At 45.1% G+C, this 17,601-nt stretch overlaps 1 protein-coding gene across 1 annotated transcript; it reads right to left on the reverse strand.

Moving 5' to 3' along the window:
- Positions 1-16,222: 16,222 nt before the first annotated feature.
- On the reverse strand, positions 16,223-17,296 carry Cxcr1 (C-X-C motif chemokine receptor 1). Its single transcript, XM_026390444.2, has one exon. It carries the CDS (start codon positions 17,294-17,296, stop codon positions 16,223-16,225), a length of 1,074 nt encoding a protein of 357 aa, XP_026246229.2.
- Positions 17,297-17,601: the final 305 nt, after the last annotated feature.

Raw genomic sequence — 17,601 nt, forward strand, 5'->3', positions numbered from 1 at the left:
CTGTTTGGTCCCTTCATTTATAAGTTGGAGGTAGCCCTATGTCAGACATGCCTCCTTCCCTGACCCTAGGGAAAAGGAGGTGAGCAGAGTCTGTTTAAGGACTCCCGCAGTCTAATGGGAGACAGACAAGAAACCAATGAACACAACCGTGATGTGAAGTGTGAGGATCAAGATATGCAGCAGTTTTATGGGGCTCCTAGCCTGATGACGCTTTTGGCAAGGTCTATCTCTTGAGCTTGATGAAGGCACGGGGAAGGGTACAGTGACAGGGAACACTACGTGCAAAGGCTCAGCATGGAGACTTTAGAGAATTCTGTGGCCCTATCATTTGTTGATGGCTCCCTGCTGTTGGCTGGGTCAATCAGAGCTGCTTTTCTGGAAAGGGGCAATTGGGCTGCTCCCTGAACTTCAGTTGATCTGGGCGATGTAAACTCGGGGTGTGTCTGTGGGCAGAAACAAAGCCACATGCCTGGAAGGAGGAGTGAGGTAGACCTGCCAAATGCCATGGAGTTGAGACTCAGGAGTCCCAAAGAGAGACAGCCCAAGAAAGGAGCCACCTTCCTGCTCCTGGTTTCGGTCCCTCTTAGAAACTTATGACCCTTGAGGTCCATCAGAAACCACTGGATTCTTCCATGAAATGCCCTTTGGGCTTCAGCCTCATTAAAGCAGGTTTCTGTTGCTGACAACCACAGACATCTAGATGAAGGCAGACAGCACCACGTGTCAGGGGAACGCTGAGGAATCCAGCATGGACGAGCCAAAGCCATAAGAGACGTGTGAATTTTACCCCACAGGCCACAGGAGCCCCGGATGAGCTTTAAGCAGATGAGTAATACAACCCATGTCTCCCCTGAACTTGTAAGGGGCAGAGGCTCAAGGAAGGAGTCTAATTCGGAGGCTCCAGCATGAACAGTGCAGGTCTGAACAAAGCAAGGACAGGGGCAGCAGATGAGGAGGTGAGCTGCAGAGAACTTCAAGGGAAGACCCACAGGCCTTGGCTCTCAGGTGGATCAGCCACGGGCAGTGAGAAAGGGGGAGGGAGTCAAAAAGAAGACTTCAACCACAGTTTGGACAAATGGCATAAAGGAGGCAGGTTGGTGGGTTGGGGGAGGTGCGGCCTTCTATGTTGGACTGTAGCGAGGGCACAGCAGACACGTCATTGAGTGTGGAAAGGGCAGCTCTGGAAGCCCAGGACTGTTCGGCTGGCCTAGAAGCAGTTCTGAAGGTCATTCTCATTGCTATGGCAGGGCATGGAAGCCCCTGGGGTAGATGGCATCCCCCAGGGAAATCGAAGAACAGAGAAAGGACTGGAGGGGGAAGGGAAGAGAACATTGGAGAATGTCAGCAGTCAAGGGACTGGCACATGGAGAGGGGCCTTTAATGGAGACCAAAAAGAAGCCAGAGGTGTAGGAAGAAAGCAAGAGCCCAAGGAAAAGGAAAGTTCAAGAAGGAGGAAGTGTGGCAGGTGAGAAAAATGACACTGTCATGCTCTATGGTGGGAGAGGAGATCTGACCACTTCTTTTCACCCCCTTCACTCTCTCTCTAGTCTAAGACACCTCATCTCTCTTCAGAGCAACTGAAATAGCCTCCTATCTACTTCCCTCTCTGCCCTTTCCTTCACTCTCCATCCTGCAGCCAAGTTGATGAAAACCTTGCTCACAGTCCTCCACTCTTGGCCTCTATGGTCCAAACTCATCTGTCATTTGCCTCTCTAACATCATCTCTTGCACAGATACCCTGCCATGACTACACTCCAGCCATCTGGGCCTCCTTCCCATTCAGAAGCATGCCCAGCACAGTCCTGCCTCAGGGCCTTTGCACCACTCTTCCCTCTTCCTATAATGACCTTCCTGATTTTTCACTTCCTCCAGGTCTCTGTGGAAGGTCAACTTGTTACAAAGTTTCCCTCACCACCTTATCTAAACTAGTCCCCCCCCCACTCACACTCCCTCAAGCTGCTTTGTTCAAAGCAATAATTGATGCCTAACTTTACATTTATACTTATTTGTTTGTTGTTTTCAGACTTTGAGTCCCAGAAGGACAGTCCCTTATTTGCTTGGACCACCGCTGTGTCCCCAGCCCTTAAATCAGGGTCAGGAAAAGAGCAATCATTAAATATTTGTTGAATGGATTCATTTGGTAATATTAATTTGGAAAATGTAACCATTTTCACCCCGATTCGACTTCTAAGTATCTATCATATTAAAATAACTAAGACTATCCATGAAGTTTCAGGTACAATATGTTCCCTGTAGCGTTGTTTGTAAGAGTCGATTGGTTAGATGATGCGTGGCCCATGCAGACAGAAGAATCCTGCTCAGCCGTAAATGAGGCTGTACATGACTCTTTATGAACATGAGAAGACTTTTGCAATAATCAAGCACCTCCTCTCCAGCATGAGCTGGATGTAGGAAAGTTGCAAGGGCTGCTGTTAATTAGAATGAAATCAGGGCACTTTGAGCTCTACAAGGTAAAAACCTTGCCCTCTCTGCGCATTTTTTTTTCAGCACAATGGGTAATAGAAATGATAGGAGCCTGTACACACCAGAAATGAGAAGAGAGTGCCATCTGAGAGCTGGGCGCGCAGCTCAGTGGTAAAGTCTTGCCTAGCATGCATGGGATCCTGGGTCCAATTCCCAACAATGCAGAGAGAGAGAGAGAGAGAGAGAGAAGGAAAAGTAGAAAGCCATTCATTGGAGCAAAAGGTAAGTATAACCAACTGTGAATTTGCACAATGGCTTTAGGGTTTATTGTCATAGACTTAACTATTTTCAAAAATTATCATTAAGAACATTCTTAGAGCACCGGGTGTGGTAGCTCATGCCTGTAATCCCAGGCAGGAGAATCCCAAGTTCAAAGCCAGCCTCAGCAATGGCTAGGCACTAAATAAAATACAAAATAGGGCTGGGGATGTGGCTCAGTGGTCGAGTGCCCCTGAGTTCAATTCTCAGTACCAAAAAAAAAAAAAAAAAAATTCTTAGACACCCCTCCCCGAAGAAAAAAACATTCTTAGAGGTCAATAAATGTCATTGTCAATTTGAGCTGTCTTGATGGTCAGCATTTTCCCTACCTTTAAGGCAATCTTGGTCTAACAAAATTTCTTAGGAATATCATATGGCATTATAGCAAAACAGATTGCATTGAGAGAAAAACAAATTAGGCAAAAGAATAATATTCTCATTTTGTTTTTTAATGAAATATTATGCACATGCCACAAGGTATAGAAGGATGTGCAGATCATTGTTGACAGTGGTTATCTCCAAGAAGGAGAGTAGGATATTTATTCATCTTTGTCTTTTCCTTATCTGAATTTTCTAAATTTTAATATGAGATGATATTTTATGTAATATTTTATGTAATTAGTTTTCTCATTCTTATACAGGAGTCTTGTTACTTATGACTTTAAAAAAATTAAGATGAGCTGATGGCGCATGCTACTTGGGAGGCTGAGGCAGGAGGATCTCAAGTTCAAGACCAGCCTGGACAACTTAGTGAGACCCCATCTCAAAATAAAATTTAAAAGGCTGGGGAGTAGCTCTGTGGTGGAGGACCCCTATGCTTAATCCCTAGAACCAGGGAAAAGAAATGAAGATGAGAGATGTGACTTTGAACTCTAGTAAGGCAAGGATTTGTGGGTACTTTACTCATGGTGTCCCTCAGACACTGCAAGAAAACCTGGCTCACAGATGTTCCCCCTCCATAATTTTTTAAATGATATGAATAGTGTCAAATGCTACCAAGAGGAAGTATGGTCCAGAAATGCCATATGCATAGACTTTGGGCGAAGAATTAGAAGCCTGGGAGAGGTGGGCAGAGGTGGTATTTAACATCACCGAGGTGGGGCTGGACGGGGCACTGCCGGGTACTCAACCTGAACAGAGGGAATAGAAGGCCACCTCTGTCCTGGACACCAGGGACAGGTCAGGGGAGGAGTGGAATGAGCTCAGGGTTCAGAGAGCTGTCAATGCAGAGGAACCTCCTGCCCAACAGCCTTAGGTAGATGGCAGACCAAATGAGAGACAGACAGACAGACAGGATACTATTCTGGGGTCAGAAGCTAGAGATGGAAGGTGCAGAAATAACAAGAGGCTAGAAGAAAGTCTGAGGAAATAACAAAGTAGAAAAAATATAATAAGCAAAGAAATGTGATATACAATAACCCAAAGATTGCTTTATATTAAATGCAAATAGGTAGAATCTAGATTCTTCTAACAGACCACATGATACTATGATATGGTGACATTGTAACATTTAAAAAAAAAATGTTTCAGTGCTAAGGTCCTGTGTTGGATCTCCAGCACCACAAAAATTTTAAAATAATAATAATAATAATAATAATAAAACTGCCACAAGGTTTTCAGCTCAATTTTATCTGGAACCTAAAACAGCTCTAGAAAATAAAGCCATATATTTTTTTAATGCTGGAAAGAAATGAACCAAACTATACACGGTGGTCGACTTTGGGTGGGGGGCACACAGGCAGCCTGGTTTGGTTCTGTTTTTTTTTATTTGGTTTTTGGATTTTATATTTTTAGCTCTAACTTGGTTTGTAATCTGTATGTGCAAACCCAATGGGCAAGCCTGGGATTCGGCCCCTCGGGACACCTCTCAGGGACCCTCTTCCCTCTTCCCAGCACCCTGCCTGGGCCTTTTGCCAAGCTGGCCTCCACCCCTCTGCCAACTCCGGCTGACCCCTGGCTATGGTGCCTGACTCTGTTGCTTGCACTGCCAGAACCCCCCGGCTTTTCTCACTTACAGTGCCAAGTGCCAGTCCCCTCTCCTACCACTGAGGTGGCAGTCCCTGGGCTAGGTTGGTCACAGGCATGGCTTCCAACTGCCACAGCCCTCAGGCTCTGCCTGGTACCCTGCCCTGAGCCACAGCTCTGCAGGCCTGTGCCCCTCACCCTCTGCAGAGGACTCCTCTCGGGAACACCAGGCTTCCGTGAACCCCAGGGTGGATCCAGGCTAGGCTCAAACCTCACTGTCCCTCACCTCCTCTCAGGTCCATTCAGCGTCCATTCAGCGTCCATTCAGAGTCCACTCAGACCTTGGCTGCAAAGTGGACAGAGAACCAGTGTCATGGCTTTCCGGATGTGGGGTCCAGGGAGGGGCATTCGCGGCAGCCTGAGTGCAGATAGGGCACTGCCGGGTGAAGAGGGAGTGGGTGTGACAGGAATGGGGGACGTGACAGGAATGGGGGACGTTGACACTTCATCCTCTTTCCAAGTCCTGTCTTTTTCATCTCAAAGCAGTTGGATGCCTGGGACAGTGACATATGCCAACTCCCCTCTTAGCAGCACAAAGCACTGCCACTACACTCACAAGGCAGGGTCGTGTGCCTCCTCTTGGCCTGGCTCACCTTTCCAAGGCTTCTCTGCTACGATCGTGTCTGCCACTTATGGGGGCCCAAGTCTGTCCCAAAAGCCAGGCGTTCACCTTGAAACTGACAGCACCCTTCTCATGTTGCCATCCCTCAGAGGACACAGGGGTCAGAGGAACCAACGAACTCTTTCAAGACCACACAGTGAGGCAGGACAAACCTCACTGGGACCCGCCCCAGGGCCCTACCCACAGCAGCCCGTCTCCATGTCACACAGCATTGAGAACTCAGGCTTCCCGCGGTGAGTCCCAGAAGAAACTCCTCCTGCCACTTACCTGCTGCTGAGTTACATCAGGTAAAGGCCTTAATCTCTCTGGGCCTTAGTTCCCTCTTCTATAAAACGAGGATAGTGGTGATTCCTACCATAAGGTCCTGGTGAACATTAAATAAAATAATTCACATAGAAAGTGCTTTTCGTGGTACCTGGCACATGGTAAATTTTCAGTTATCAGCAAATAATAATCATTAATATCTATTATTTAACATCATGGGAAACATACGACATATATAAGGATTGAGATAAGGGCCCTTCTTATGGCGTGAAAACTGAAATAGAACTTGGGGTCAAAGTTTCAGTTTCACTAAACGGGCAGAAGTAGTTTATTTGGGGATTCCTTCTCACCTTGCCCTGAAGCTCTAAGAAATCCCATATTCTCTCTCTCCCTCTCTCTCCCCCCTCTTTTCCCCTTACACTGTCTCCCTTTGCAATATCTAACAGATGACACTGATTTGACACCTTATGTACGTGTATCACATTATAGCTCTGTACCCCATACATATGTACAAATATTATGTGTCGTATTAGAGTCTAAGAGGCTGTTCCAGGGTCCAAGGAGAGGCCAGGTAAGTCAGCACTGACACACAGCTATCGAGATGCTACACTAACATGTTGGACTGTGCTGTACCAATCTGCTCATGACCTTGAAGCCTCAGAAAAAGAGGATCTTCCGTGCAGCAAGAGAATGATGTTAAAAACCCACTCTCATTTCATGCTTAATGACGGAAAGAAAAACGTTCCCAACCCAAAGAGCATTTGTCCTTTTCTAAAGGGGACTCCCTCCTCTAAAGTGATGATTTTGACAGATCAGGAAGGAGGCGGGGGAGGAGGTGGAGGATCAGAGTCACCGAGGGGAAAGGAAGGAGAGGAAAGGGACAGTAGGAGGACTTCCCAAGAACTGCTTGGTCAGGCTTGCTCAGCAGCTGCGGGGGAAGCCTCTCTGGAGCCCCTGGTCACTGATAATCACCATCCAGCAAAGAGAGATGTTGCCTATCAAGTTCACATGGAGAGGTGGGACTCTTCACATCTCTCAGAAGACTCAGATCGAGGGCAGCTCATCTTCTTAGAACTGGAAGGGAGCTTACCCAATCAGACCTCCTTTCATGAAAGAAGAAACAGGTTCCCTAAGCTGACATGAATGTTCATGTGACACAGCCAACAAGTCTTTCTTTTCTTTCTGTATTATTATTATTATTATTATTATTATTATTATAAACATCTTTCCAAATCGTCAGGTTCAGTTAGGACTTCCAAAGGGATCTCTTTGTTCCTTTTGTTCTACAGGGAGTTTCATGACCTTCTCACATGTCCTCCATTTGTAAGTTTCCTTTGTCCCCCTAAATGTCATTTCTGTGCTATGTGACTTTGTTCACAGGGCTCAGCACAGCACAAAGGTGGAGGTAAGAAAGCATTGTCACATTGTCAGGCAACTTGCGTAATACGTGGGACCTGGCAGAGGGGACAGGGTATGCTGAGCACGTCAGGATTCCTGCTCACAGGGGTGCTTGTGACGTGGGAGCCCCGCGCTTCATGGCCCCCAGGCCTGGACTTGCTTCATCTCCCCGCACCCTCCACACCTTCAGAGTTGGAACAAAGCCAGCTGTTTCAGGAAGACAGCTTGTTGTTGACAGGACTCAGGAAGAGGACGGATGTGGCCACTTCGGTTTCCGTTGGGCAACACGATTCCTTCCCATGTCGAAAGTGACTGGATTTCTTCAGAGTCCCTCCCCTTACCTTCTAGATCTCACTTCTTCCACCTCCTGATTTGAGTCTGGCTAAATGAAAGGGATGATGATTCTGGGATTATGTGGGGTCATTTGCCCCCAACACACACATACACACGTACGTGCAACATAAGTGCACACTCCGAGTCCCTAGACATCCAGGCGATGTATCTTGCAGGCTGACACTATGAGGGGAGCAGGGGAAGCTGGGGATTGAACCCAGCACTCCCCTGGGTTTATTACGCTAGACAAGTGCTCTGCCACTGCACTACATCCCCAGGCCACAGGTTGACATTTTAAACTCACTTGGAGAACATTTTAACACATTGATCTTTAAGGAAATAAAGAAGAAGGAAAACTTTGTTTCCATTTTATGTGCTAGATTAATTTTTAGGGATAGTGGCATGGGGAGATGTGGGGAAAACAGTCGTCAACACGCATGCACACACTCTGCATGTAAGGGCTAACTAACATACATTTTTAAAAGTTTTAAATAGATATCTAAGGTTGAAATCGAGAGAGAAAAATCTTTAGGGACAGAAATGAAGAGGGCACTTAGAGATGTGTGCACTGAGGGAGCAGGAATTGAAGCCACAGGAGCTGAAAAAGATGCTAGAGCTCGTCACGCACCTTAAGGCTGGGGGTGGTAATGATCCACACCTGTGGATCCCATGGACCCAGCCATCAACTGCCACTAGAATTCCCGCAACAAGTGGGGACCGGGAAAGAGCTGCCTGCCCTTGCGTGGAAATGGAAGAACACCTGCCAGCCCTGAGACGATCCCCAAGGGAGCTGCCTGCCCCAGGCCTCGGGAGACAGAGGAGCACGTCAGGAACCTTCCCAAATCCCAGGCCTGGGTAGCAAGTGACGAGGACCCAAATCTGCCATTTGGAATGGTGTAGAAACCCAGAGTCAAGAAGCAGCAACAACAACAGAACCCTCTAAACCACGTAACCTAGGAGGGCTCAGTGAGCCCCCCAGGAACTGCCCCTGCGTAGTCTTCATAACCCAGGGCACAGGCAAGACCCTTATGGGGCGGGGGCAGGGACATTAAGGCTGAGAGGAATGGCACATGCCTATAATCCCAGCTTCTCGAGAGGCTAAGGCAGGAGGATCACAAGTTTAAAGCCAGCCTGGGCCACTTAGCAAAATAAAATAAACATGGCTGGGCATGTGGGTCAGTGATAGAGAGCCCCTGGGTTCAATCCTCAGCACCAAGAAGAAGAAAAAAAAACCCACTAAAAATGACACAAAGGGGACTATTTTAAGGCACAATTCTATAAGATACAAGAACAAAGAAAATGTGAGAAAAGAAAGCAGATTTTCAGAGTCAAAAAAAAAAAAAAAACAGATGAGTGAATGTAATTAAGTTACTAGACCAGAAAGAGACAACAAAGGGAACCAATGAAATCACTACAAAAACTGGAATAGCCTCAGAAAGATAATAGGAAATATTGCATTCGTGAGGCGAGAATGAGATGCTACAAAGGGGAACAGAAAAAAATCTATTTGGAGATTTAAAATACTATAGAAAATTTTAAATGTCTATATTATATTTGAAATATCTATCTTATATATTATATTTTAAATATATGAAATATCTATATTTCAGTGAGAAAGTTGGGAAACACATTAAGGATAGCTTCTTGGAAAATAGAAAGATGAAGTTATTTTGAAACAGGCAGAAAGGGATACGAATATTAGAGAATCAGTCTTGGAAGTTTAACACCTAAATAAAAAGAAGTTCTAGAAAAATTGAATAGGGAAAAATGAAGGATCAACAAGTGTCAACAAAAAAAATAATAAAACAAGCAAATTCTATAGAACCCAAGTTTCCAGATTAAACAGATTTACCAGTACCCAGCATAATGAATGAGAAGGCTTCTAGGAAGCACATATCATGCTTTCTAAAGCTGATAAAGATAAGATAAAGAAAAGATTCTAAGAGAAAGAGAAAGAAGATAAGGATTCTCAGAGAAAATTCATCACCTACCAAGGATCAAGAATTACAAAAGTATCAGAAGTCTCAATGGCAACCCTGGAAGCTAGAAAAAAAACAAGAAAAACCTGCAAATTTCTGAAGGAAAATGAGTTCCAACCTAGAACACAGTACCCAACCAAAAGACCAATCCAGCATGAAGGTAGAGGAAAGGCACTATTGGAAATGCAAGTTCTCAAAAAGGTTATCTCTTACATCTCCTTTCTCAACAAAATCCAGTAATACAGTCAGGCGCAGCAGTGGTACATGCCTGTAATTCTAGGAACTAGGGAGGCTGAGGCAGGAGGATCATAAATCGGAGGTCAACCTGGGCTATTTAGCAAGACCTTGTCAAAATAGAAAATAAAAATGGCTAGGAATATAACTTAGTGATAGAGCAACCCCTGGGTTTAATCCCCTACCAAGAAAAAAAATGTCAAATCAAATAATCCAGCAAAATATGAGTCAGTTTAAGAATAATGATAGTTACACTTCAAATAGAACCTATTGTATGCTGGGCATTCTTCTAACTGCCATAGGAGTACTTATGTGTATGTATACTCATTTAATTTAATCCTCATAGCAATTAGCTGAGCTTTATTCTTGTCAAGCGGGAGGTAAATTCTGTGAACAGCAGAACTGGGATTTTAAACCAGGCTATCTGGCTTCAGGGCCCAGGTCCTTAAAGAGAAAAGAAGATTTAACATCCATTCATGATTTCAAAAATTTTAAATTCTCAACAAGCTACGAGTAGAACTTTCTCAACCTGATAGAAGGTCTCTATGAAAAATCTACAGCTAACATCATATTTAGTGAAAATTGGATGCCTTAGGACCAGGAGCAGGGCGAGATGTCTGCTTTTGACACTTCTATTCAGCACTGGACTGGAGATGCTGCTCAGTGAAATAAGACAAGAAAAAGATTAAATGGCATAAGTAAAATGAAGAAATAAAGCTATTTTCTCAGATTACATACATATAAAATCCAGAGAATACTTTTTTTAAAAAACTACAAGGACTAATAAGTGGAAAAGGTTCCAGATTACAAAGACAGTACATTAGTAAGTAAATTGTTACAAAGTCAATATACATAGTACAATTATGTTCCTATACTCTAGTAATAAAGAAATGGAAATTTTTTTCTTTCAAAATACCATTTGTGATAGCACCCTGCCCAAAAAAAGCCACAGATACTTAGGGGTAAATTTAATAACATGTACAAGATCGGTGTACCAAAAACTAGAAAACATTCTTTGCAAACAAAGAAAGATACCATGTTCCTAGACTAGGAGACTCAATATTAATGTCACCATTTTCTCCAAATTGATCTATGGACTTGAGGTAATCCAAATAAAAATCTAAACTGTTGTAGAAATTGACCAGCAGATCTAAAGTTCATCTAGAAATGGAATGAAAGAAATTCAGAAGAAAAAAAAAAGAGAGAGCAAACCAGGGAGTAACCTATCCAGATTGAAGCAAAACAACAAAGGGCTCTGGAAGAAATGTCTCCAAAAAAGAAAATAAATGACTAAATTACCCAATGAATGGAGTGCATGGAGAGAGACATTGGACACTGGTGCATGGAAAGTCTACCATCAATTCCAGGGAAAACAGAACTGGTCCAAAAAAAGGAAGTGTAAATGTTGTACCTCACTGTGATAATTTTTATGGGGTTGTTATAACAAAAAGATTGAATATTGATTGAACCAAAAATATGGTATCAGTGGTATCTTCTCCATATCTAGGAGAATGGAGAAAGTGGTATTTTGGGATTTTTGGACCAGAATGAAAGCAAAAAACAAGCCGAGAGAGCATTAAATTCTCCATCACCAAACAGAAAGTCAATACATGATACCCAAAACTAAGGGGTCTCAAGCACAGGCAAGAAGTAATACATATATACAAGGGAATATTACTCAGCCATAAAGAAAAATGAAACGATGGCATTTGCTGGTAAATGGATGGAACTGGAGACTATGGCGCTAAATGAAATAAGCCAATTCCAAAAAACCAAAGGCCGAATGTTCTCTCTGATGTGTGGATGCTGACTCACAATAGGCAGAGGTGGGAGGGAGGAATGGAGGCTCACTGGATGAGACAGGGTTACATGCAGGGGCGGGGGTGGGGGGAGCAGGGATGGGAATGGGAAAGACAGCAGAATGGATCTGACATAACTTTCTGTGTTCACATGTGAATACACGACCAGCGTAACTCCACACTGTGTACCACCACAAAAATGGGAAGTTAAACTCCATGTATGTAAGATGTCAAAATACATTCTACTGTCATGTTTAACTAAAAAGAACAATTTTTTTAAAAGGAACAGGTATGATATTGAGTATGACATTGAGGACTATGTGGACTCCTATTAGAGGAAGTAGCTTAAAAGTGGAACTTTGTCATCTTTGCCTTGGGTTTGTCACAGGACTTGGGGTTGCAAGGCCACCGATTCTCTTTATAAGCTTTATAAACAATGTGTATAAAATACTTTGATAAAGAAAAGCTAATCTTTAAAGACCCCGTTAACATGTTCATTTTTTTATCTTTTATGTCTTTTGTTCATTTCTACCTCAAGATCTTGAATTTAAAGCAAGAACCCCAAGGTGGTTCAACTATGGGCCCTTGGTGGGTTTCTGGGTCCCGTCCGGAATGACCCATTCAGTCTTGGTGACAGCAGAAGGCTGAGCTCCACACCACCCGTTGGCAAGTGGCCATTTCTAGGAGGACACATTGCTGGAGAGACCTTTAGACCAAAGAAGAGATGGTCATTTAATTTTATTTCCTTTGCCTCTCTGAGATTTTTAGCCTCCGAAAGGCCCTTATTAAAATGCAAGTTGCTGGGAAAGGGATGATCTTAAACCCTTTTGGCATAAAACCTGAACTTTTGGTTAATATTTTTACTGGAACTGACAAGAATGGATTACTGGATAGGAGGGCAGGAGATGGTGAGGGCTGTCGCTCCTGAGAAGGGGAACTAATTCAGGAGAAAACAGTAGATTTTGACATAATTACTTGGAGGCTGGAACATTTTAAACATTTAAAAAATAAATGCTTAAATCATTGCACATTGTACAGAACATAAATTCAGACCCAGCCCCTGCCCCCCACTTTATCCTTGATGTGCCCTCTATCCTAATCCCAATCCCCTTTCTCACCATCTCCCATTTCTGACCCCGACTCCTCCCCTGATTTGCCCACCCCTGATCCCAGCCCCATCCTGGTCATGAGCCCCTCCCTACGGGGACCTATCGCCCTAGATCTGACCAGTCATCTAATCCTCACTCTATCTAGTGATTGAAACGCCTCTATTGGATACTTCGTATGTTATGTTAAGGGAGTACCAAAATCCTGGCATTTTAAAAAATCTGAAATCCAAGTCATTTATGTCTTGTGCTAAACCCAGAGGACCACGTGCCACATTGAAATATCTAATCAAATAATGTTGAACTTTTGGGTTGAAGAGCTCTGATTATATCCCTCCCCTGTTTAAAACCCTTCCGCCTTATTTTATGGCTGCTAAATTCCCATTTCCCAAACTACTAGCAAAGCATAGTGGTTGCTAGTCACTTGTGTTTCCCTAGACCCAATAAGGTTCTTCGTTTCCTTTCTGAAGCCATAAGGGAGCTGCTTTGGGAACTGGCACAGGGTGTCGGAGAAGAAAGATGGATATTAAGGAAACAGGGGAGGGCAGAGGACACAGGGGCGGGAGAGAGAGGAAAAGAGGTCCTTCCTGTTTTTAGCCCTCCTCGCAGGGATGCTTTCTGCATTCTTCTCATCTTCTTTCCTGAGTCAGATTCGTGTCTGAGCGCTGGAGTCCCTGACTTCTTTCTCACCCACCTGCCTGGGGAACCTCAGGTGGAACCAGCCCAGGAGCCTCCATCAAGAGCATCGTAGATGATGCTCCAGAAACCATGGTGTCATGGTTTGGATGTGAGGTGTCGCCTGAAAGTTCATGCAAGAAGGGTGAATGGATTATGAAAGCCTTAACCCAATCAGTGAATTAATCCCCTGATAGGGATTCCCTGGGTGGAGACTGTGGGCAGATAGGGTGTGGTTGGAGGAGGTGGAAATTGGGGTGTGCCTTTGGGGTACGTATTTTGTGAGCTGGGCTTAGCGTCTGCTTCCTGGTGTGATGTCCTAAGTTGCTTTCTTTGCCTCACTCTTCGGCCCTGACTTCCTACCCTACCTTAGACCCTGAGGAATGCAGTCGGCCATCAAGGGACTGAGCCCCAAAATAAACTTTTCCTGCTCTAATTGTTCTCCTCAGGTCTTTCTTTAGGTCACAGCAGTAAAAAAAGCTGACTAAAACAAAGAGTGACCCTACTAGTGAGGTCTTTTTGCTCCAGCCTTATAGCCAGTCACCCATCCTGACACCCCTCCCTGAGCCTCCCACACCTCCGCACTTACCCAACCCCTAAGCCTCTCTCCAACCTGGTCCAGCCCCAACTGGACACTCCCTGTCTCCAAGCCCTCATAGTATCCCTCATCCTCACCCACCCCATCCCCAATCTCTCCTTATTTCTGAATCTCTCCCTATTCCTGACATCCATCCTTCTCTGACATTTCACCTTAACCCAACCTCCACCCATCCCTGCACCTCATCTGACTCCAACCTCAACCCTTGACCCAGTCTCACCCTTTATTGAATGCCCACCTGGGAACCTCCAGCTCAAGCCATCTGACACCCGCCATGCCCCATATTCCAATGCATTCTCAGTGTTGCTTAAGCTGGTTGGAGTTGAGTATCTACCATGAGCAATTAAAGGAGCCCCGATGTCTTCAGAACATTTTTACACAGATAAAAACAGAATGAAGATAAACCACACAGGCAAACTTAAGGGATGAAGTACTCACCCAGGGTAGCAGGAGGGTGAAGAGGAGGGGACCCATAGATAAGAGGTGCTCTGAGCAGATGGTGTGCAAATGAGCTTGGGCCTTTTCGCAACTATTCATTCATTCAATAAATATTTACTGAGAGGTAAATGGGCTCCAAGCAGCGTGTCAGATACCAGGGATACAGAGTGAACAAACAGATGATTCCTGCTTCACAGAGGAAAAACTATGAATAAACTGCTATTCCATCCACGTAAGCATTTGGGGAAGGGGTGACTTAACACAGTCAGGATTGGGGTATGTATTTTGAGAGCTGAGCTTAGTCTCTGTTTCCTGGTGTGATGTCCTAAATTGCTTCTGAGGGACCCCAGGGGAAGAAGCTTAAGTGGAGGTGAAGCTGAGATTGTCTGGAGGTACATTTTCTTTTGCTCAGGCCACAGGGATCCTCAGCCCAGGGAGCGAGAACAATGTGTTTGTGTCTCAAGAGATACTTTTGGGGGAGTAATACCCCCATTCTACTGTAGGAACAACCAGTGACATCACTCACACCTTTTACTCTACATCACAGCCAAGAAATTCCCACAGGCACAAATGCAAAACAGAAATTTATATATATTTTTATTATTAATTTTTTTATATCTGACAGTGGAATGCATTACAATTTATATTACACATAGAGCACAATTTTTCATATCTCTGGTGGTATACAAAGTATATTCCCACCAATTTGTGACTTCAGACACCTACTTAGGGTAATGATGTCCATCACATTTACAATCAATTCTAACCCCCTGCCCCCTCCCTTCCCCTCCCACCCCTCTGCCCTAGAGTATTCCTCCCAGGCTCCCCCTCCCTACCCCACTATGAATCAGCCTCCTTATATCAGAGAAAACATTCAGCATTTGTTTTTGGGGGATTGGCTAACTTCACAAAACAGAAATTTTATTGGAAATGGCTAGCACCCAGCTGATTGACCGCTGTGCGGGGATCTGTGAGGTTGCTGAGACTCTGTGTAAGTTAGAAGCACCAAGAGGGCAACGAGCTGCTAGCCTTGTTCCATCCACGGCTCAGCACATTCCCAACGTGCACATTGTCCTGTCTAGGATGTTGGTCATGATGAAAAGAGGCATCTCTTGCGATAGGTCTGGCTTCCCAACCACCCTCTGTTCACCTACTCTACCTAAGAGAAAGAACGCTTTCCTGCTCCATCACAAGGTCTCCGTCACAAGGATGGCTTGATGTTTCAGCAGCACCTGCTTCCATGTCCCCAGAAGACACTGCAACACACTGGAGATAGAAAAAAAATTGCGTGGCCGGGCATGGTGACATATGCCTGTAATCCCAGTGGCTTGGGAGGCTATGGCAGGAACATCACAAGTTCAAAGCCAGCCTCAGCAATTTAGTGAGGCCCTAAGCAACTTAAGGTCCTGTCTTAAAGTAAAAAATAAAAAGGGCTGGTGATGTGGCTCAGTAGATAAGTGCCCCTGTGTTCAATCCCTGGTAGCCTCCCCCCCCCCAAAAAAAAAAAGAAAGAAAGAAAGGAAAGAGTTGCATGAACTCAGAGCACAGGACACAGAGTTCTCAAACAGGCTGGCTGGAACATACTCAGCAGTTGGGGTGATGCTCCAGAGAGTCACCAAGACAGTCAGCCCATAGGAGCAAACAGTTTCAGCCCATTTTTGTTTGTTGGTTTGCTTGATTGCTTGCTTGTTTGTTTTGCTCCAATGTCAGATGGGGCTATGCATGTGACGGTGCTGATTACCCAGTTAATGGGTCAAAGATCCAAGAATTCAACAGAAATGGTGGGGTTCCTTTCCATGGAAACCTGAAGCTAGTCCTTGGAGGTCTCTCGGCACTTCCTCAGAAGGCTGGTGAGGGCCCTGAAGACAAAAGTCCCTAACTTCCCCACATTTTATAGTTCCCCTCCAAACCCAGATAACATCTGTCTGGACCCAGGCTACCCCCACACAACCTTGGGATGAGGGTTATTCTTTCTTTATGAGGGTGACATATCCTTTCATTGATGCTTTTCAGAGGTTTGAAGGGACAGTGATAGAGGAAGAAGTGTATGAGGTAACATGATGACGTGTCAGGAACTCTTTGCTGATCAGGCCATGGGTAGCCAGGATCTTGAGGAATCCATTGCGAAAATTTTGGCCAATGAAGGCATAAATGATGGGGTTGAGGCAGGTGTGGAGGAAACCCAAAATCTCTGTAGCATCCAGGGCCCGGCCAATGTCACTGCGGCGCTCACAGGTCTCCTCAATTGAGTGGGTCCTCATGAGGGTGTCTGCGACCAAGACCAGGTTGTAAGGCAGCCAGCAGAGCAGGAAGACCAGCACAACAGCAAAGATGACCCTCATGGCCCGGTGCTTCTGCCCCATGTGGGCCTTAAACAGGGTGCGCAGGGTGAAGCCATAGCAGAACAGCATGATGAGCAGCGGTATGACAAAGCCAAAGGTCTGGGGCAGGATCCGCAACCACATCCGCCATTTTGCTGTATCATTACCCAGGAACTCATAGCAGACTGGGCTGGAATTGGTAACACTAAAGGCCTGGCGGAAGATGAAGAAGGGCAGGGACAGAATCAAAGAGAATCCCCAGATGCCCAGACATATGAACTTGACCAAGTGGCGCTTTTTGGTCAGTGTCCGTGTGGCATGGACAATGGCCAGATATCGGTCCATGCTGATGCAGGCCAGTAGTAGAATACCACTGTAGAAGTTCACTTCCTTTAGGAGTGAGACCATCTTGCACAGGGGTGTGCCAAAAATCCAGCCCTTCTCCTTAGCAGCCGCCCAGATGGGCAAGGTCAGAGCAAAGAGCAGATCGGCCACGGCTAGATTCAGCAGGTAGACATCGGTGACTGAACGGTTGACCCGACTGTATAAGATGACCAGTATCACCAGGGAGTTTCCCAGCAAGCTCAGCAGAAACACCACAGCATAGATGACCACCACAACATGCTTGTTAAGCATCTCAGTGTCCAGGCTACAGGGGCTGTAGTCTTCACCCACAGGTGGCATGCCAGTGAAATTGAAATCATACTCAAAGAATGTCCACAGATCAGAGATATTCCACATGCCTTCTTTGATTTCAGACATGGTTTGACCTAGTTGAAAGGTTAGAAGAAATAAGATTTAGTTATTCAGATTCAAGTGATTCTTATGAAGGATGTGAGAACACTTATCAGGACAATTTTTGCTTCTCTGATGGTTTGGAAACCCGAGATTATTCCCTTTACCTCCAACTTGACCACCCTGGGTTACCAACCTTCCATATACTCTGAGGCCCAGCGTGAGCATGGGATAAGATCCAACTCAGAGAAGACACCTTTGCACTTGATTGGCCCGAGGACTGGGGAAACTCTACCTGCAGCTCCACCTCTTGCCCTCTTTAGCCTTCATCC

The sequence above is a fragment of the Urocitellus parryii genome, chromosome 1, assembly GCF_045843805.1.
Source record: "Urocitellus parryii isolate mUroPar1 chromosome 1, mUroPar1.hap1, whole genome shotgun sequence".
Lineage (NCBI taxonomy): Eukaryota > Metazoa > Chordata > Mammalia > Rodentia > Sciuridae > Urocitellus > Urocitellus parryii.